This window comes from Cynocephalus volans, chromosome 13, assembly GCF_027409185.1.
Source record: "Cynocephalus volans isolate mCynVol1 chromosome 13, mCynVol1.pri, whole genome shotgun sequence".
Classification (NCBI taxonomy): Eukaryota; Metazoa; Chordata; class Mammalia; order Dermoptera; family Cynocephalidae; genus Cynocephalus; species Cynocephalus volans.
The window spans coordinates 74,020,039-74,041,629 of NC_084472.1; the positions used below are offsets into that span (position 1 = coordinate 74,020,039).

At 40.0% G+C, this 21,591-nt stretch overlaps 1 protein-coding gene across 1 annotated transcript; it reads right to left on the reverse strand.

Annotated features, from left to right (window-relative positions):
* Positions 1-5,335: 5,335 nt before the first annotated feature.
* On the reverse strand, positions 5,336-10,983 carry LOC134361700 (atherin-like). Its single transcript, XM_063076698.1, has 3 exons — positions 10,934-10,983; positions 7,765-8,192; positions 5,336-7,728 (listed from the first exon to the last, which is right to left on the reverse strand). The coding sequence occupies exons 1-3, from the start codon at positions 10,981-10,983 to the stop codon at positions 7,598-7,600; spliced, it is 609 nt and encodes a 202-aa protein (XP_062932768.1). The 3' UTR covers positions 5,336-7,597.
* Between the last annotated feature and the right edge of the window lie 10,608 nt (positions 10,984-21,591).

The window sequence follows — 21,591 nt, forward strand, 5'->3', positions numbered from 1 at the left end:
TAAATAATTTCTGTTCCAGGCAAAAGTTCTGTTTCAGGAAGTAACGTAAGACATTTTATTCCCATCTGTGTCAATGGTACAACCACATGGAGAGATGCAAATTGATTTCCTACTCCACATGGGGGGGTCTTTCATCTGTTGCCCAGAAATACGGCAGCCAGTTGCTGACATTCCTAAAAGATGTTAAAGAAAACTGTTTAATCAAAGAAAAAAATGGGTATAAATATGGTTCTAAACCAGCTTTTAAGGATACCACTTTGTCAAATAGCTTACAAACCTATTTCTTCATAAATGGACTTGAAATATTTTTTTCCAGTTGCATTCTAAAGTTTTTTTTTCTTTTCAAGCACCGACTATTTTTGTGTGAAGTGGCTCAAGCTGCTCATACTGCCTCACAGGTCTTGTGCAATTTTAAAACTGAAGAGAAAAACACATTTTGATTTAATATGAGCACATGTACATGAAGTATTCAAGAAAAATAAAATAGCCACCATTGTTAAGAGTGGCCATTATTAGCTACTTAAATATGGAAAGATTTCTGCTTCTACTTCAGGACCAACCTTGGTAATAACTAACACTGATGAGCAGGGCCCTTCCTTCAGGTCGTTTCTATCAGGGCGTGACACTCAGCTGGATGTTCATTCTGTCCTTGCTTCTTTCCCCTTTAACTTGAGGTCTTCACTTACAGTTTCTCAGCAAGCACCTGAGAGAGCCTGAGATTGGGCTTAACACACGTGTACCAATTGCCATAGTAAGAACAAATAGTGTGTGTGTGGGGGGGAAATCACATGAAAAATTCAAGCTTACATGGTGGCAAGGCCTGGAAATCAGTTAGTTTTAGAAAAGCCCAACATGAGTTAGTGAATGACCAGCCACTTTAATTTTATGAAGAGTTATGTTTGAAGTTTTGAAACAGTTTCTATTGATTATAATACGCAACAATGCACTTTATTCAAATAATTACAATTTTAGGTTTTGATTCATACCACCTGCCTTGTAGACCTCTTCTGAAAACTAGAGATAGTTTAAGGAGTGCCACAAATGTGAGCTTTTATTATGGGAGGCAGCATGGTGCTGCCAGAGAGCCCTGGCTTGATTCCCTTTCTCTTAACTTCACCTACTGTGCATGTCAACTGCATGCAGCACCCTTGGCGACCCAGGATCCCCACCCTGACACCCACAGGCAAGGCAGATCTGGCCTTTTCCATGTTCCTACAGCTCATTATTCACACCTTATGGAGATGGATCTATACATTGCACTCCATGAGGTCCTGGAATCTCTAAGGACAGCCTGCGTCCCGTCATCTTCCTGGCCCTGCCACTTAACACAGGAGCACGTCAGAAATGCATGAAGGCCTCAGCAGTGATGTGCAGACCCTCCCTCTCACAAAGCTTGCAGTGGCTAGGCACCAGCAGCAGGAGCCCTGTGTGCTGGGCAGTCTGCAAATGATGCTTGTAATGTCTTTACCATGTGTTCCTGCACATGTATTACCTATATGTATTACCTGCAATACCTAGAAAATGAAGCTCCTTCCTACCATGACTTCCACTTCAAAGCAGAGGCTTCTGAGATTAAATAATTTACATAAATTCACATCACATGTCTAGCACAAGGCAGATCCGGGATTCACACGCACAATTGTGACCCCACAGGTGTGCATTTAGCCTCTATGCCATGTGCCCTCTTAGGAGATTGCAGAGTCAAATTCTGGATTGCTGAGCAGCCATGTGGCCACTTACCCTTTTGGCGCCTCTCTTCCCTCACTGGAAAAGTTGCTAAATGTTCCCATGAGGACACAGTGGGAGGACGGGTGTGAAGATTTTAGTGCAAGGCTGGGACCCCCAAGGATCCGGCATTAGCGTTCGTCCTCATCACTATTTTGGCTGCACAGATGCAAGTAAGCCTGGGTTCAGCCCTTCCTGAAACCCCAGCAGGTTTGTCTGCTCTTGTCTCTCTGCACCTGGGAACCTTGTTCAAACTCCCTTTACAGAAATAAGTTGCATTTCAGTGGTTTGTGTGTCTATGTTTCTCCTTGCCTGAACATTCTTTAAAGTAAAGGATGAAATTGAATGCCTTTTGTATCTTCCAAACTCTAGCAGAGGAGGTGCTCAATACACAGTTTATGTTATCAAGCAATGAAGGAAGTAATGGTCAATACGAAATGCTACCAGGACTCGATTACCAGGGACAGGGTGGGGAGGAGGGGAAATGGAGAGGTGTAGGTCAAAGGGTGCAAATTTGGGGTTACTTAGAGTGAGTAAGATTAGATATCTGAGGTGCAGCAGGAGAACTGTTGTTAGCAATGCTGTACTGTGCACTGAACATTTGCTGACAGTACATTACTTTCTTCCCACAAAAATAAAAGAAGTGACTGTGGAAGGTGATGGGTACATTAATTTGATCACCTGTAGCAATTGTTTCACTATTTATATATACAGTGTATCAAAACCTCGTGTTCTGCACCTTAAATATGTACAATAAAAATAAAAAAGGAGGAAAAAATACAGGGAGAAGGAAAGAAAATAAGGAAGGAATAAGAAGACAGGCTGAAACGTTAATTCTAACTCAGAGCGTGTACAGCAAAATTCATTTATTGGTTCTATCAAATAAACTCAGCTCAAATATATGCTAATACAGAATTTTTACAAGTCCCCCGTCCTATCAACATAGAGATGTGATCTATATTAATTGTTAATATATTAATAGCATATTAATTTATTACCAAATTATGTAATGAACACCAATGTACAAAAGCCCAGAAACTGATTATTTTTTTCTAGAGAAGTCACACTGGAGAAGGCCGATGAGAAGTGGAGACATCTTTGGGGTGTCAGACTGAGAAACTTACAAGGGCCTTCAGGCAAAGGACAGAGAAAGTAATACATTAAAAATGTTCCTTCTCCGCAGAGGAAGAAAGTGAGTGGTAGGAAGGGCTGAAACGAGGGTGTGCTCATTTAGAAATATGGAAGAGCACAGAGCACTTGGTGGGGATGGGGCAGAGGCCAGGGAGAAGCCAAACTTATGGGGACCCCAGGCTGGGTGGGGTGTGGGTGCTCATGCTGTGTTCGGGTCTGCAGACAGCGAGTTTGTGGTGGATGGTGACGATCGGTGTCTTCAACATCCACCCTGACTTCCTTCTGTGGAGTTTCCTATCCCAAGAGGCCAGGAAGCTGGAATTCCACTCTCCAAGATGCCTTGCTGCCAGGACTCCAGAGGGAAGCTGCACCATTCAGATTCACTAGCTGCAGACTTAGATTCGTAAATTAGGAGAGGAGGAAGAGCAGGAGGCACAGGCCTGGTCCACGCCAGGGCATGTGGCTCTGCAGATGGCAGCTTCTGAGTCTGGTCTCAGCTCATGTGAGAGCCTGGGTTCTTTCTGACCCCAGAATGTGGACATGGGGACAGGCATCTATGGGGTCCTTTATCTAGAGCCTGTTGGTCCAGACACAACAATTAAGTAGACCAGTAGCCTTGGAAATCAACCCTGTTTGTTTAAACTAATTAGAGTAGTCTCTTACTTGGAATTGAATACGGTTTCTGCTTCCACATCCTGTCTGTGACCACACCTTTTCATGATCCCTGTTCTGCTGAGAGACAGGAAACGATGTGACGTGATGTGACACATCCTGGACAGCCAGTGACTCTGTGAGACTGAACTACCCTGTCACGAAGAGGTTTGAGTAGGAGAACATGCGGACGTAAGTTATGAACACACAGTCCCTATGTAGGTGTCAGACTCCGTAACTTCTTTCTTATCTTACGAGAATGACAGTCCCAGCACCATCATTCCAAGTTCTCCGGAATTCCTGCCTTGAGGGAGAGTCTGTAACGGGAGAGAGAGGGATGGTGGTGGGGAGGGAGTGAGCAACCACACCCAGTACTAGGACAGGTCTGTCGCCGGATCCTCGCCCACCACGAGTCTCTCTCTCCGTGGGCACTTCTTTTGTTCTTTGGTCTGTCTGTGTTTAGCTGGGATCCCTGGACCCAGACGAACCCCAGTCGTATTTGCCCTAGAAGAGGCACCTGGCAGGGGAGCGGGTGCACGCAGATGTGAGAGGCTGAGGAGCAGGGACACCACCCCACTTTGGGACCCTGCGGGACTATGCTCCAGGGCCCTTTTAGTGTGGCCGGTTCCCTTCATCCCTGTCTGGGGAGCTGCAGTGATCCCTACCCATGCCCTTCACTAAATCACCTGGCATCCTAGAGGCGTGCGTTAGGACTGAGGCTGTCAGGGTCTCCTGCGGTGGACACAGTGCAGGGTGTCATTGCAGCTGGGACAGTGCAGAGGCTGAGGCAAGGCGTGCTTGCTCGGGGATGGTCCCGCATGTCACCAGGAGCCCTGTGTGTCCCAGATGCGATGTCTTGACCTGGATTGTGATGAAGTCACCCTAAAAGACCAACTTCCACAGGATGTCTGTGAACCCATCATAGTCTTTGATAGAATGACTATCACTAACCGAGGGTCCCGGGATGGTCAGCGGAGACAGGGATTAGGATCAGGCTCCACTAGTTAGATCCTGGATCTCAGGTTTGATGGCTCCGTAACTGTGGCAAAGGGACAGGGGTCCCCTCTCTGCTTCCCTCTCCACATGGGAGAGTCAGGGCAGTGAGGAGGAGTGAAAACCCCAGCCCCCAAACCCTGCCTTGAGCTGACCTCTGCTCAGCATCCTGGGCCACCCCAGGCCTTGGCCCTGTCCTCACGCTGAGGCTCACCTCCTGCCATCTGCCTGCTGCATCCTCATCCTGCCTCCCAGAGCCCAACCTGCCAGGACCAGGCTGGATCCACCAGACCCACCCAAACAGCTGAGGACTGTGGGCCGGGCATGGGGCCAGCCGGGCCTCATGCCTCCTCCGGGTCTGACCGACCTGGGACATGGCAGGTGAATCCTGGAGCCACAGGCCAGCTCAGTGGTCAGCTATGAGCCAAACCTTCTTACCTGCACATGGTACACAGAAGAACAAAATCAGAAAGTCTCCAACACCGAAAGTTTGACAATAGCCATGAATGTTCACACAGACACGGCACATTATCTCACCTCGTTTTCCTCTTGAGCACCATCTCTGGTAGAGGAATGTCCCCTCATGTGGCCTGTTACAAAGCAACTATTTATGTGAATATAATGGGAAGTTCACTTAACTCTTTCTAGCTTGGGCTAATAGACAGGAAAGCAGTTCTATTTTTACTTCGTTAGCTATGAAAGTGTAAGTGATATCTTCCTATCTTTAAAAAGTCTGTTTATTCAGTCATTTATAAGACAATTTCATTTTAATTATAATTGCTTTATAGATTATCACAATGATTATATGAATATTTAATACAACCCTATGGTGTTTACAGACAGTATCTTGAAAATTAGCTACTGTGTATCAATAGGCCAACGTTAATAATTTATATTCATAAATGCAATTTCACTTTTCATTAGCAACAACTACTGGAAAATACGAAAACGTATTACTGAAAATGTGAGCACTGGGATTTAATCAAAGTGATTATTTATACAAAATCTACAAACAGCTTAAACGTCTGAAAGTTGCTCAGATAAAACTTCTTAACATGTAAAGTTCATATTTGGAATTTTATTTTTTTTCCAAAAAGTCATTATTTCTATTTTTCGTATGCTAATACGTCTCTAGTCACCACATGCACCATGATTTCATACAATCCTGAAATGCAGATTTCAATGCGATTAGATACCCCTGTGCACTGGGGTCTGAATGACTTAATTTTAGTGTTTATTCTCCACTAATGTTTTAACTTGAGCCTCATGATAATTTCCGGTGGTAAACACAAAGTTCAGTTGTTTGTGATTCATCTAAGTGTTATTTCTCCTGTATAATGATGGAGACATTCAGGCTTCTTAATTCCTTGTTCCTGGGCTTCTGAAAAACTAGACATAGCTTAGAATTTGGGAAAGTCTGCCCACTTTAAAAGTACTTAGGATTACTGCTGCAAATTATCCAGATCACAACACCTCTTCTGTGGGTTGCAGGTGGGTTCTGTTGCAGTGAAGGGCTCTCAGCGATTGTGACCGAATGTCCCCAGCCTGAGAGGGCAAAAGAGCAACATGGCAGGCCCTCCTGGGTCTGAATTCCTCATTAACAGTCTGTTTTATTTGTCCTCTTTCATTCACTACCCTCATTACACCAGGCAGGCATCCATGATGTTGACCACTGTATGCCCAGTGCCTAACACAGGGCCTGGAATACAGTAGGGGTTCAATCAACATTCACTGTCTCAGCTCAACTTGTACTGCACCCACACACCCATCCCCATCTCCTCCCAAGTCCTTCCACCCCTACGTGCATGCACATGCATGCACACCCACAGGAACACATGCCTTACCCCCAAGAGTGGAGAGTCACAAGCCCAGAGTGCCAGGGGACAGCTATCAAGGAAGAGAGTAAGCAGTTTACCCTTGAAATGTAACCTCATAGTGGTCATTCCTTTGAAAGTCAGGGCTGGGTCAGACTGTGACTCTGGCACATACATCTGAGGTCTGAGGCCTCGCTCCCTCCTGCAGGGCCTCCACGAACCATGGTGACTAAGACAACATCAGCGACAGCACCCCACGCTCTACCTCAGGGAACTCCCCAAACAGACATGGTGCATGGACTGTTTCATCTCCCTCCATATGGGACTCACAGACCAAAGTCTTAGAGCAGAAACAGTGACTTTACACATATCCACATATTTTTCTGAAGAAAACTGGGAGTGCTCTTTGCCCGATTCAATCAGATCATGAATATCAAGTGTCTGACCCACACCATGTGCTCTATCAGTTTTACCATTTTTTGATCATTCTAGAGATTTCTTCATGAACATTTACAATACAAACCCTCATTCAACTTCATACTGCCACAGCCCCCGCATATGGCCCCCTTAACTGCCCCAATGTGAGTGCAGGTGCAGATGCCAGCAGGTCTGGTGACCCTCGCACAGGACTTCTATGTGAAATGCATTTTTATAGAGGAGTTACAGGAAGGAGCGACCTGAATTTCCTCTGGAATCAAGCACACTGTTGGAGTCTCACTCACAATCCAGCCTCGTTACTACTCAGAGCTACTTGCCAACATCGAGCGACCACCAGTTAAAAAATGAGAGAAATGCTTTTGAGTGATTCCTGCTTTTGTAAACAGCCACATTTCTTCCATTTCTCTGTAGTTTCTTATTCTTCCTTGTTTTAATTTTATTTTGAGAGATGATATACATTTATGTTCTGTCAAAGGAGGCCAAGAAATTTAGAAACCCTTTTCTGTGAAGGAGAAAGGCAAATATAAATAAATCAATAAATAAGACAAGGACTTGGAACATGTAAAAATTCCACTTTCACTATGAGAGAACCTGAGAGCGGGATGACGGAATGTGACTCCTCCACTTATCACACTGCTGAAGTTCGTTTCCATATTCGCGGTTCAACTGATCCAGCACGTTAAACTCTTGCAAGGAAGAAACGCCCGGCCCCGCCCACTCCGGCGTCGGCTCCTCCCTCAGCCCCGCCCACCCGGCGTCGGCTCCTCCCTCAGCCCCCTCCCCTCTGCGGGAGGCGGTAGCCCGGATATTTCCGTTGTCGGCCGTTGTTGGCCGTTGTCGGGGCGTTACCGGTCGCTGCAGAAGCTCTTCAGGTCAACGGAGTGCGGAAGAGAGCGTGGAGCGGCGCGGCAGCGGCGGACTGAGGAGGATGCCCGGGCAGGAGCCGGGGCCGAGGGCAGGAGGGGCGGGGCCGAGGGCGGGGGCAGGGCCGAAGGCGGGGGCAGGGCCGAAGGCGGGGGCCGGCCGAGGGCGGGCGTCGCGGCGGAGCAGGCAGCGCCGGTCTGAGAGGGCGGTGCGGGTGCCTGGGGAGGGTTCCCGAACCCCGAGTGTGGAGGGAAAGGACGGAGACGGCGGGAGCCCGGCGCTGGCCGGGACAGGAGAGCCTCTGCCGTAGTCCCTCCCCGCGCCGCGCTCGCCTTCTTCGCGGGCTGCTGCGGAGCGGCCGGAGGCGGGGCTAGGGCCGGGCCGGAGAGCAGGGGCGGCTGGGCTCTGCCTCGGGGTCGCGGGGCTGTGGCCTCAGGGTCGCGGGGCTGGGGCCTCGGGTACGGGTCCTGCTGAGCCGGGGCGGCTGCGAGTGCCAGTGCGGCGGGAGACGTGGCCACCGGGGCGGTGGTGGGAGCGGTCCCTTCATCGTCCCCACAGTTCGAGTGTCTCCTGAGTCTGTTGTGACACTTGCATCACCGGTGGCTTTTGTACCGTCAGGGGTGGTGGCGGTCCCTGTCACACCGTCTGTCAGACGGAAGAGCTCCAGCGCTCTGTAAGCGCGTCTGTGTGATGAGTCCCCTCGGCCTGCCTTTGTCCGGGACAGGATTGTATCTCCCCGTGTTTGAAGGACACTTTTCTCCGGTACAGGACTCTCGTTTGAGAGACTTTTTGGTTTTTGTTTTGTTAAGTGCGCTGGCAGTCTGAAACTTTATTCTAGTATGAAAAATAATCTACTTTAGAGTCACTTTTTTTTTTTTTTGACCGGTAAGGGGATCACAACCCTCCGCACGGTGTGGTCCGCACTACGCCCAGCCAGCGAGCGCACCGGCCATCCCTACATAGGATCCGAACCCGCGGCCTCGGCGCTACGAGCGCCGCACTCTCCCGAGTGAGCCAGGGGGCCGGCCCTAGAGTCACTTTTAAATGAGTAGCCAGCCTACGAGCAAATCTAAAGCCAAAATTTCAGGGAAGTTGACTCAGTTCCCAATATTTATAAGTGGTTACTTAGGACAATGCCTGGTATGTAATGAGTGTGGTGTAAGACAGAGCTGTTATTAGTAGTAATAGTTAAGTATAATTTCGTGTTTATCCTAAATGGATCGAAGCTGAATCCTTCTCTATCTTGATGTGTTTATACTAGTGATCATTACTCAGAGAAACTGATCATATCCTTTGAGGAAAACAGCCTTGATTCTCATGTTCATCTTGGTTTAGTTCAGTAGCTGTCTTTTTTAAGACAAAGAAAAAGATCAGTTGAGTGTCTTTTCACTTTGAAATATTTATTTGCTAGTTGATAACTTACTTTAAAAACTGTGTTTAGTTTCTGAAGGAAAATATTTGTTTCAGGAAAGTCCTTCAGTTGTTTGTACAACTTACTGCCCTGCTCAGTATACCGTGTATGAGCCAGTGATTTGACTTAAAAGTCAGATGAAAACTCAGCTCTCAAAGACCCTTCAGCTCAAAAGAAGTTCAGAGCATCTATTAGAACCTCATCATCTAAAGAATCTCCAGCCTACCGAATGTAAAACTATTCAAGGCATTCTGCATGAGACTGGTGGAATTGGTATGTTTTTCTCTTTGCTAGGGTAGGAATCACTGATTATAGTTTTGTCTAAGGAGAACCTACTTCTTTATTATTGATATAGAGATTTTTTTTTTGGACTATCAAAAAAAAAGCTGCAGTCAACTATATTAAAGTTTTAGCATTAAAAAAAGCATGTTAAAGATGTCATCAAGCTTTCTGCAACAGATGATTATGATTTCTTCTAATTTATGCAGATTTCTAGAAGTTTTCTATTATCCAGAAATGTTATTAGAACAATTAAAATGTTAAATGTATGAAATTTTAAATTGCCTTTGGAAAGAAAAATGTATGCTGTAGTAATGAGATGAAAGAAATGTATTTTTAAAAATAAGGTATATATGAAAAAGAAACATTTATCTCTTAAAGCTTTCTAATGCATGGGGAAAAAACTGAAGGTAAAAAATTTTTTTTATTTATTTGGGTCCTTAGTTTGTTTAAATAGGAGAAATATAAAAAGTTTGACTCAGGGCATAAGTACCGTTTTAGATAAATCATTTAATATCTGTTCTATTTATTTATTGGCGGGCAAGGACAATGACTTACCTGATGCAGAGTAGGCAGTCAATAATTATATATTGACTTTTTCAGAGATTTTTAAAATCCATAATAGGGGGCACAAATGGTTTCACTTTGGCACAAATCATTTCTCCTTCCTTGGGGTCCATATCCCTGTTTAAATAAAGCAGCCTCGATCTTCCTTTATCCTCAGAATGCCATCTTCTTTTTACCCCTAAGTATAGCTTCTGCAACCTTATCAAATTTTCACACTGCCTTCCTAACTGGCTTTCTTTAACAGGTCCACCTTGATTAATTTTGCAATAAGGGGCATATCAATTTTTGTTGTTAGTGTTCTTATAAATATCTCATTAGCACTTGACCTACCATACTCTGTAAGCTATCATCTTTTCCTGCTCTTCCTTTTGCATACTTTCTTTGCATGTATTATTTAGAAGAATAGATTTTCCCCTCTTGTTTTAAAATTTAAAGCTCTTTAAGTCCTCATTAACATTTTGTAGTCTCCTTTTATATCATTGTACAATTTCAAAATGTATATCCTTGGTTTTTCCTCTTGATATGATTTTGTTATGATTACTGATACAGTGATTGGATCCTAAGAAAATGGTTAAATTTTATCTTACATATATTAGGATCTTGCCAATACTTAAAGTATGTTTTCATATTTAAAACTTAGAAATGTTGTATCTTTCCCTCCCCTACAAAAATAAACTTCAGTCTCCTTGAAATCCTTACATGCATAGCCTGCCATTTGAACCTGATGTCCATCATCCAGCCAAACAGGCAGTCTGCAGCCTCCTAGGTGTCCCATGGACTTCCAGTGCAGGCCTTTATCCCTCTCCAGGCTGCATCCCAGCCACCCCTTTATCTCTGCTTTTCCAGGATTGGGCTCTCCTTCCAGACCATCTCCTCTCCTCATAGCCTTCCTAAACCAAGCACGTAGGGGTCAGAAGTGATTTCTGTGCTCTCATGGCATTTCTTTTGTCTCATTCTTCTTTGCCTTTTGTCGTGATAAGGGGTGTTTGTTTCTTATGTACAGTAGTTGTCAGAAAGTGTTGGCTGAATTGAAGTATGAGGCACAATACATGGTTTTTACATGTAGGTCTTATCTCTGACTAGACAGTAGGCCCCACGGAGGGCAAGCATCTTGTCTTTTTTTGTAGAGTCTATTTGTTGATTGACTATTCTACTGAAAACTTGAAACATTTTACTGACAATTCAGATTACTAATTATAAAATGCTACTGACCTCTAAGGTTGTTAATGTTGTTTTAGTCCCTTTATAATGTACTAAAGAGATTAAAGAGAACGGAATTTATGCCTGTTGCTCAGTTTTGTTTATCCACAATTCTTAAATTATTACAATGTGACTATTAAAAAATAAAGTTTTATAGAAACTGTTAGATTGATATTACATAAAAGTTATAATCGCACATGTTAAATTTTTACTCTCAACAAATCAGGAGAAAAATATAACTGCCTTTTTTAGGTTTTGAACTCAATAGCTGTGAAGAAACTCAAGCATTAGCACTGCAAGTAATACTCTCACTAATTCAGTACAACCAACAGTACAGCAGTTAGAAAACTGTCCTGGACTTTGCATGATTCATCAGGTGTTGATCAAACGAAAATGCATCGTTGGCTATCACATTTTGAAGGTATGACCTCACAAAATTTATTCTCACAGTTTCATATGCAGTAATACTCATCTCTTCATCAAAGTCTTCCAGTGATAGTTTTGTGTTTCAGTTATTCCTGAAGTAAATGAAGGAAACTCATTAGGGTCTATTTACTCAAACTAAGGTACCCTTCTGGTTCTTTTTATCTTTAAATGATTACATTTTTCTTTTCTTTAAAGCGTTTTAGGAAAGTAAGGAAAAAAGATAAACTCATAGAATTTTAGATCTGAATGGACCACAGACGCCTGCAAGGCTGGCCCCTCATTCTGTAGATGGATGAAATTGTTTGCTTCAGCTCCCACAGTGATGGGAGAGAACCCAGTTCTCCAGATACCTAGAGACACACCATTCCATTAGGCAGTGCTGCTACAGAGTTAGTTTTAAAGTCACAGATGTCCGTGTTAGTTTTTAATATGATCCCACTGTTATCATATATTTAAACTTTTTTCTAGCCGTCAGCATTTGGTAACATTGTGAAAGTATTTGTCTCTGAGGATAGGGATACTAGGGCAAAAGACGGTTCCTCTACCCCTGCCCCCACACCTTCCTCTTCAAACTATCAAGATGCACACACGTGTGGCATGAATCCTTACTACTTTTCTGAAAAGGTTTTAAAGGCTAACAGCAGTTTAATTCATTTGAAAAAATAAAAATAGAATGTAGTTTGTTTTACTCCATGTTTGAAACCGAGTAATAACAAATATTTGAAATGTTGGGGTTTTCTATTTATTTAAGTTGTTTTACAAAACAAATTAAAGATACTTTGTGAAATGTTGAATTATTTACCTGTTTTCCTTTGAATTTAATGTTATGACTGCTAAGATTGAAAGCTTAATGTTTCTGTTAAACTTTTTGATTAATCATTGTTAATGCATGGTATATTAATGCTGATTTTCCATAGACCCTTGAAGTTTGCTGCAGTGAAGATATTATTCATATCAGTGAGAGTGGAGAGTTTAAGTTGGATATAGAGTCCAATGCTATAATCCAAGATGTGAAACTGTTAGAGGAGCTGTTGCTTGACTGGAAGATATGGAATAAAGCAGAGGCATGTAATATGTACTTTTTCCTCTTTTTCTTATTGTGGCAAAGTACACATAAGATAAAATTTACTATCATAACCATTTTTAAGTGACATCAAGTACATTCACAGTGTTGTGCAACCATCACCACCATCCATCTCCATAACAATTTTCATCTTTTAAAACCAAACCTCTGTACTCATTAAACAATAACTCCCCATTCCTCCCTTTCCACAGCCATTGGCAACCACCATTCTCTCTCTGACTGTATGATTTTGACTAAGTTCCTTATATAGGTGGAATCATATAGGATTTGTCTTCTTGTGATTAGCATATTTCACTTAGCATAATGTCCTCTAGGTTCATCCCTGTTGTAGCATATGTCAGAATTTTCTTTCTTCTTGAAGCTGAGTAATACTCTGTTGTATGGATACACTACATTTTGCTTAGTCATTCATCCATCAAGGGACACTTAGATAGCTTCCACATTTTAGCTGCTGTAAATAGAAACATGTACTTTTAAATATTCATCTAATTCTTCTGAAGAAAAGAATGAATTTACTACTTCCATGTTATATTAATTATAAATGGAAATCTATAGATATTTCCAATTCAAAGTTTTGAACAGCCATGAGTACTGCTGAACTGGAAGGTCAAGATCAGAACTTGGGCTGGTTGAGAGCACTGTACTCAGGCAAGAGCATATGGGCTCATTTGGATCAGTTGGGAGCTTATATTTCTCATAAACTCTGAAAGGGGAGCCTGTTAAGAGTCTGGGGTGTCAGGTGCAGGAGAGGGAAATGGACATACTTCTGAATGGGAGACCATGCTGGCTAGGAGGCAGAGCTGGGATTGTTGTGTGTAGGGCAAGGCCTCATCATAAGCATGGAGTAAGCAACATAGATAGATGTTAGGTCTGGGCACTGAATCTCAACACCTAGAATGGAGAAACTGGTCTTCACAAGGACCCAGCTAGAAAATAAGTACAGGTATGTTTCCTTTCTGCCCTATTTGTAAACATTCTTAATGGAATAGGCTTACACAGTCTTCTTAGTTATAGTGTAGACTGTCCCCCTCCCGAGTGTGGCAGGGTTCTAGTAGGTATTGGTGATTTTTGAAAAAACTAAATTGTCTAGAGGTAGAATATAACATTATCATCAAACATAATTATTTAAAATGCAATTCAGAATATATATCTTTAGAATTTTTTTAAAATGTATTATTTGCAAGTTTGGCAATAGTCTCCAAAAATTTAACATCCTCAATAACAAGTTGTGAAGCTAAAAAAAGTTTTCTTATCTGTAATTATAAAATAAATTTAGCTCAAACTTACTAGAGGAAAGAAAATTATTTTTCTATTCCTATAGAAAATTATATTACAAAATTATTGTTATATGAAGAGGCAGTCAAAAAGTGTGAAGCTACAAAGCATAAGAAAAAGGTATTAAAAAGCAGCTTAAAAACTATTGCAATTTTTCTGTATTTTGTGGTATTTATGGTATTTGTCAATTTTTTAAACTTTGTAATTTGTTGTGATTCCTATTCTCATTTTTAGTATTCGCTTTTAAACCTAAAATAGCCATAGAGATAGATCAGTAGATAGATAAAAATATGTGTAATATTGTAGGGAGAGAAAGCAAATCAATGCAGGGATAGCATACGTAAACAAATTAGATCAAAGGCAGTAAAATTATATAATAAAGAATGTGCTCAGTTACAGATTGGAAAATTTAACTTAATTAAATGAGGGACAGTTAGCTTATTTAGTATTTCAAAAGGACAAGCAAATTTGGGGTTGTCTGATAAAAAACATTTTTTAAAAAAATTCAGAATTATTAAGACACTTTTGGATTTGAAATATTTTCTTATCTAATTAATTGTTTTTGAACCGAGTTTGATTTTTGTTGTTTTGTTGTTGGTGGTGGTGATTTGTTTACATTGGCACTATTTTTCAAACCTGTTTGAATCAAGTTTTCCTACTTAGGCTGCCTTGTCTCCCAGTTTTCATATGGCTTTTTCTTTTAGGGCATCTTAGCTCCATCTGTGAAGAGAGAGGCCTTGGTGAGAGTAGTATGATTAATTCCATCAATTCCTTGGCCTTTTCATTGTTTATTACTGTCCAATAATGGCAGGAGAAATACTAAGACCTGCAACCCAAGCTTCTTGTTAACTGCTTCGTTGAGAGGTCAATTAGGGTAATAAAGTGAGGTGGAGACTATCTTTCAATATTAGTTATCTATGTAAGTTCTTTTTCTCTAGTATTGTGGATAATTTAAGGTTGATTCAATATGGGAGAGCATTTTAAAGCACCTTTAAAGGATGCTAACTACTCTTTGAAGATGCAGTTTGTAATTGTGCAGAGAATTTTATTATTTGGACTAAAAATTAAATTAATCCAAAAGTGGAGTTTTCACATTGTTTGTGACTTTTCAATTTAGTACTGTTTGTTCTAAAATTATTTCATTAAATCCTGCATATGCCAATTAGCATTGAAATTTATACAGTTTTTATAACACTCTTTGAACATAAATTATTTGAAAATAATTATATTGGTCATATGTAGGCTTCTCTAATTTGAATAATTCTCTCAAGGTCATTCATCTTTTGAAAATACTTATATATCATTTAACATCAAAGAAAGGGTAATATACTAAAGCACTGAATACAGTATTGCATTCAACATAGGTATTTAGAAATGACCTGTTGACAACAAAAAATAATAGAGGATAAATCTTATGATTTGTTTTTTTCAGACAAATTTAATCTTTGACACTAAATATATACACAGTGTTAAATTGTTATATTGTGTGTGTTCTACAAAGCATGCAGCATGTTTTTCAGTAGCTGTGTGCTAATTGGAGTGTGTTTATTTTCTCAGCAAGGTGTTTGGGAAACCCTGCTAGCGGCTTTGGAAGTCCTTATCTGAGCACATCACCACCAGCAGATGTTTAACATGAAGCCGTTATTCAAAGTTCAACTAGTTCATCACTTTCTATTGACCTGTCAGGTTTTGCAGGTACTTTTCATGTTACTTTACTTTTAAATATATATTTTTTAGTTGTTTCTCATTAATAACTCTGTACTACAGATATCAGATTTTTGGGGACTTTCAATAGGATTTTTTTCCTTCTTTTCATCCTCTCTGTTCTCCTGGTTGTCTTCTTTCAAGAAATAGGAGTTTTTCAACTCCTGCCTCTTACACCTTAATCTTTACACTGTCATCGTTCCTAACTCAGTTACAAAAGAACAACTACTACTAAATTTTTGAGATGTTTCTTTATGTTGGGATATAGTAATAATTTTGTGGTCTCTTGAACATCAACAATAGTTGATGAATTTTAACTTGTTCCATATCCCTTAAATAACACCTTACAAATATATATTATTTTAATAAATATGAATTTGCTGAAGGTCTATTTTATATGCTAGAATTAGCATCTTGAAAATATATCCAAAATATTATGTTAAAAAATGGCATTAAATTTACCAGTTATATTGTCCTGTCTGTGCTGTGGCCTGGGTTCTAGTTAAATTTTTTTTCTCTGCCTTTGTAGATGTCCTTTTATTTGCTTGGTTGGTATATTGGACTATTTTCCAAGTTTTTTTTTTTTTTCTTTTTTTTAAATGTATGAGACATCTAATAGAACTTTGTCAAGTTAGGTAAGTATACACCTTCCATGGGATCAGTAATGATTTATGTTTTTAGTGCCTTTGCTTCAGTGGCACTAGGGGTTTCTCATTGAAGTTGGGCTAAAATCCACAATCTATGACAACATCCATAGGAAGGCTTTTATGATTTGACTGCCCTCCTTCCTCATCTTATACCACTTGGCCCTCCTGGCTTTCTTTCCCTTCCTAAACAAGTGAGGCTTTTTCCCACCTCAGGTACACTATGTTCTTTTTGCCTTAAAAGTTACTGATCTCATTCTTTCCTGGCCAACTCCTGCTTATTCTTCATACACAACTTAAAACTTACTTCCAGGGAAAAGCCTTCTCTGCCTTTCCCATCTAAGTTAATTCCTTCCCCTTTTTATGAACTTACTCATACTCTGTGCACATATAATGTTAGTTTTATGTTGTTTATGAGATTATAAACAGGTTTCCTCTGTAAACCTCCAGAGGACAGGGATTTGTTTTTTGTTGATCACACTGTAACCCGAGTACCTGGCACACATAAGCACCCAATAAATATTTGTGCAGTGAATGAACTCTAAAAAAAACAAAAACATTTTATTGCTTTTCTTGGCCTCTATGGTAAATTAAACTATTGTCTTCAGAAATACAATGTGGTGGTCTCTCAGGCCCCTGCTTACTAAATGATTTATGCATCATTTATGTATCAGTTTTCTCTAAATCTGTTTCTTTGTATATTGGCCAATTTTTAGTAAGTTCATACTACAGTGGTGGTTCTTATTCAGTCTTTTTATGTCAGAAAAGTAGCACTTATAAACTTGGAGATTTCAATATTTTCAGTATTTTCAGTGTGTTGACTTCCATATTATTTATAAAAATGCTAGAAAAATCTTGATACCAATTCCTTTTCCTGAAAAGTATATTTCTTTACCCTTCTTCCTTCAATGACCTAATTTCTTAAGTTAATAGCTATTTATTAAGCATAACTTTATGTTAGGTATTGTGGGAAGTATATAAAGAAATAGTCTTTGCCTTTAGGGTGTCTCAGAGTCTTTATGGTATTTCAGGAAGATTAAGAAATTGGTAGTATATTGGATGTGAGGCAGTTTTATTAGTTTGTGAGTACAATGTAAAGAACCTGAATGAAGGTGATAAAAATGTGAATGTAAAAATAGGGAGAATATATTAAGAGAATTAATAGAGCTTGATTCTCTTTAGAAGGGAGCTTCAGGGGATTTATGTTTTATTCTTTAGACTCAGCATTCTCTTCTTAAATCTGACGTAGTGGGACTAAATTGTTTCAAAATTAACATAAGTCCTCTGATTCAGCAATACGCAAGAGTAAATGAAGAAGAGTGGATGTCGGGAAATGTATATGGACATAGGGACAGGGAAGATGGGGAGGTTTACCTCCCGTATCCTTGATCTAGAGGCTTCTGCTACCCACTGGTGAGGCGGAATTGGAGGATATAAACAACTTATTTATATCCATCTTTATTTTTAGTAAGTACTTGGCATTCTACCACGTCTTATTATTCCAGGCAGTAGATGATGTAGTAGAAAGAGTTCAGAGGCCTGAGTCTGAATTTTACTTGTACTGTTTACTTATTTTCTGTGTGTTTTAAACTAGTCACATAACCACTTTGAGCCTCATATTCTAGAAATGAGGGATAAAACCTCTCACAGAGCTGTTGTGAGAAAGAGCTTTGTAATCTGGAGCACATTATGTTGATATAACTAGTTTTATCTATCAGAAAATTTCCCTCCTGTTCCCATAGTAGTGGTGGTGAGAGTAGTGGTGCTGGTGATGGTGGTGATGGTAGTAGTAGTAGAAGAAAAAGAAGTAGTAATATTAATAGTAGTAATGGTAGTACTAACAGTAGCTAATATTTATATGGATCTTACTATGTGAGGCACTATTCTAATAGTTTACATCATTTAATTCTTATAATAACCCTATGAAGTAGCACTAGTACAAGGGTACTTCCAAAAGCTCATGGGAAAATTTGTATTATCTTTCCATTCTGTTTTTCTATGAACTTTTTGAAGTACCCTCATATTATCCCATATTATAGACAAATAGAGGCATGGAGATGTTGAATAACATACCTAACACCACACAGCTAGTGTGAGTGGAGGGGCCAGAATGCAAACCTAGGCAGTTTGGCTTCTGAGTCCATGCTCATGAGTGCTGTAATATAACTTTTCCTCAGTCAAGATAAATGGACTAGAATTAAGTTGCCCTCAGTTTTAATAAATTTTTAATAGCACGTTTCTTTGAATTGAGAAATGGCAACTCAATTTAATGGTAAATATGGTCAGACTAGAGTAGTAAACCAACAGAATTCTATCTTAAGAAGAATATCTTGCTTAAATGAAAAATCTTAGTTAAGTTGGCAATTGTCTTTTTTTTTTTCCTTGTCAAAAGCGTATTTATTCTACCGCCACTATTTTTTTTTTGTTGTTCAAAAATTTTTTTTAATTGGGAAAAGATTCAGTCCTGGTGAAAGAGCAGAAATTTGATTCTTCATTCATCCTTCCTTCCTTCTTTTTTTTTTTTTTTTCCCCTTACCGGTCAACTTTATTTATTTATTTAATTTTTAATTTTTTTAAAATTTTATTTTGTCGATATACAATGTGGCTGATTATTGTTGCCCCTCACCAAAACCTCCCTCCCTCCTCACTCCCCCACTCCCCACCACCAGTATCCCCTCTGTTTGCTTCTCGTATAAACGTCAAGTAAGTGTGGTTCTTATATCTTCTCCCCCACCCAACCCGGTTTTTTTTTGTGTGTGTGTGTGTGTGTGTGTGTGTGCGAATTTATATATTAATTTTTATCTCCCACCAATAAGTGAGAACATGCGGTATTTCTCTTTCTGTGCCTGACTTGTTTCACTTAATATAATTCTCTCAAGGTCTATCCATGTTGTTGCAAATGGCAGTATTTCATTCGTTTTTATAGCTGAGTAGTATTCCATTGTGTAGATATACCATATTTTCCATATCCACTCATCTGATGATGGACATTTGGGCTGGTTCCAACTCTTGGCTATTGTAAAGAGTGCTGCGATGAACATTGGGGAACAGGTATACCTTCGACTTGATGATTTCCATTCCTCTGGGTATATTCCCAACAGTGGGATAGCTGGGTCGTATGGTAGATCTATCTGCAATTGTTTGAGGAACCTCCATACCATTTTCCATAGAGGCTGTACCATTTTGCAGTCCCACCAACAATGTATGAGAGTTCCTTTTTCTCCGAAACCTTGCCAGCATTTATCGTTCAGAGTCTTTTGGATGTTAGCCATCCTAACTCGGGTTAGATGGTATCTCAGTGTGGTTTTGATTTGCATTTCCCGGATGCTGAGTGATGTGGAGCATTTTTTCATATGTCTGTTGGCCATTTGTATATCTTCCTTAGAGAAATGCCTACTTAGCTCTTTTGCCCATTTTTTAATTGGGTTGCTTGTTTTTTTCTTGTAAAGTCGTTTGAGTTCCTTATATATTCTGGATATTAATCCTTTGTCAGATGTATATTTTGCAAATATTTTCTCCCACTCTGTTGGTTGTCTTTTAACTCTGTTAATTGTTTCTTTTGCTGTGCAGAAGCTTTTTAGTTTGATATAATCCCATTTGTTTATTTTTCCTTTGGTTTCCCGTGCTTTTGGGGTCATATTCATGAAGTCTGTGTCCAGTCCTATTTCCTGAAGTGTTTCTCCTATGTTTTCTTTAAGAAGTTTTATTGTTTCAGGGTGTATATTTAAATCCTTAATCCATTTTGAGTTGATTTTAGTATATGGTGAGAGGTATGGATCTAGTTTCATTCTCCTGAATATGGATATCCAGTTATTCCAGCACCATTTGCTGAAGAGGCAGTCCCTCCCCCAGTGAATAGGCTTGGTGCCTTTGTCAAAGATCAGATGGCAGTAAGTGTGTGGGTTGATTTCTGGATTCGCTATTCTATTCCATTGATCAGTGTGTCTGTTTTCATGCCAGTACCATACTGTTTTGGTTATTATAGCTTTGTAGTATAGCTTAAAGTCAGGTAGTGTTATGCCTCCAGCTTTATTTTTTTTGCTCAGCATTGCTTTGGCTATGCGTGGTCTTTTATTATTCCATATAAATGTCTGGATAGTTCTTTCCATTTCTGAGAAAAATGTCTTTGGAATTTTGATGGGGATTGCACTGAATTTGTATATCACTTTGGGTAGTATGGACATTTTCACTATGTTGATTCTTCCAATCCAAGAGCATGGGATATCTTTCCATCTTCTTGTATCCTCTCTAATTTCTCTCAGCAGTGGTTTGTAGTTCTCATTATAGAGATTTTTCACCTCCTTGGTGAACTCAATTCCTAAGTATTTTATTTTTTTGGTGGCTATTGTAAATGGGCAGGCTTTCTTGATTTCACGTTCTGCATGTTCACTGTTGGAGAAAAGAAATGCTACTGATTTTTGTGTGTTGATTTTGTATCCTGCTACTGTGCTGAAATCATTTATCAATTCCAAGAGTTTTTTTGTTGAGGTTTTAGGCTGTTCGATATATACGATCATGTCATCTGCAAACAGAGACAGTTTGACTTCATCTTTTCCAGTCTGGAAGCCCTTTATTTCCTTCTCTTCTCTGATTGCTCTGGCTAGTACTTCCAACACTATGTTGAATAGGAGTGGTGAGAGTGGGCATCCTTGTCTAGTTCCTGTTCTTAAAGGAAAAGCTTTCAGCTTTTCCCCATTCAGGATGATATTGGCAGTGGGTTTGGCATATATGGTTTTAATTATGTTGAGATACTTTCCCTCTATACCTAACTTATAGAGGGTCTTTGTCATGAATGAGTGCTGAACTTTATCAAATGCTTTTTCAGCATCTATAGAGATGATCATGTCGTCCTTGTGTTTGAGTTTATTAATATGGTGTATCACATTTATTGATTTGTGTATGTTGAACCAACCTTGCATCCCTGGGATGAATCCCACTTGATCGTGGTGAATAATTTTACATATGTGTTGCTGTATTCTGTTTGCTAGTATTTTAGTGAGGATTTTTGCATCTATATTCATCAAGGATATCGGCCTGTAGTTTTCTTTTTTGGTTATATCTTTACCTGGTTTTGGTATCAGGATGATGTTTGCTTCATAGAATGAGTTTGGGAGATTTGCGTCTGTTTCAATCTTTTGGAATAGTTTGTAAAGAATCGGTGTCAATTCCTCTTTGAATGTTTGGTAAAATTCTGCTGTGAATCCATCTGGTCCTGGGCTTTTCTTTGTTGGGAGCCTTCTGATAACAGCTTCAATCTCCTTTATTGTTATTGGTCTGTTCAAATTTTCTGCGTCTTCATGGTTCAGTTTTGGGGGGCTTGTGTGTGTCCAGAAATTTATCCATTTCCTCCAGATTTTCAAATTTGTTGGCGTATAGTTGTTTATA

Coding starts and splice junctions, on each gene's coding strand:
- LOC134361700 (XM_063076698.1), bottom strand. CDS start 10,983: ATGCTTGCCCTCCGTGGGGCCTACTGTCTAGTCAGAGATAAGACCTAC. Junction 8,193..10,933: donor GTCAGAGATAAGACCTACAT/GTAAAAACCATG, acceptor GTGTCACAACAG/ACTCAGGAGACACTCGAACT. Junction 7,729..7,764: donor CGCCCTCGGCCGGCCCCCGC/CTTCGGCCCTGC, acceptor CCCTGCCCCCGC/CCTCGGCCCCGCCCCTCCTG.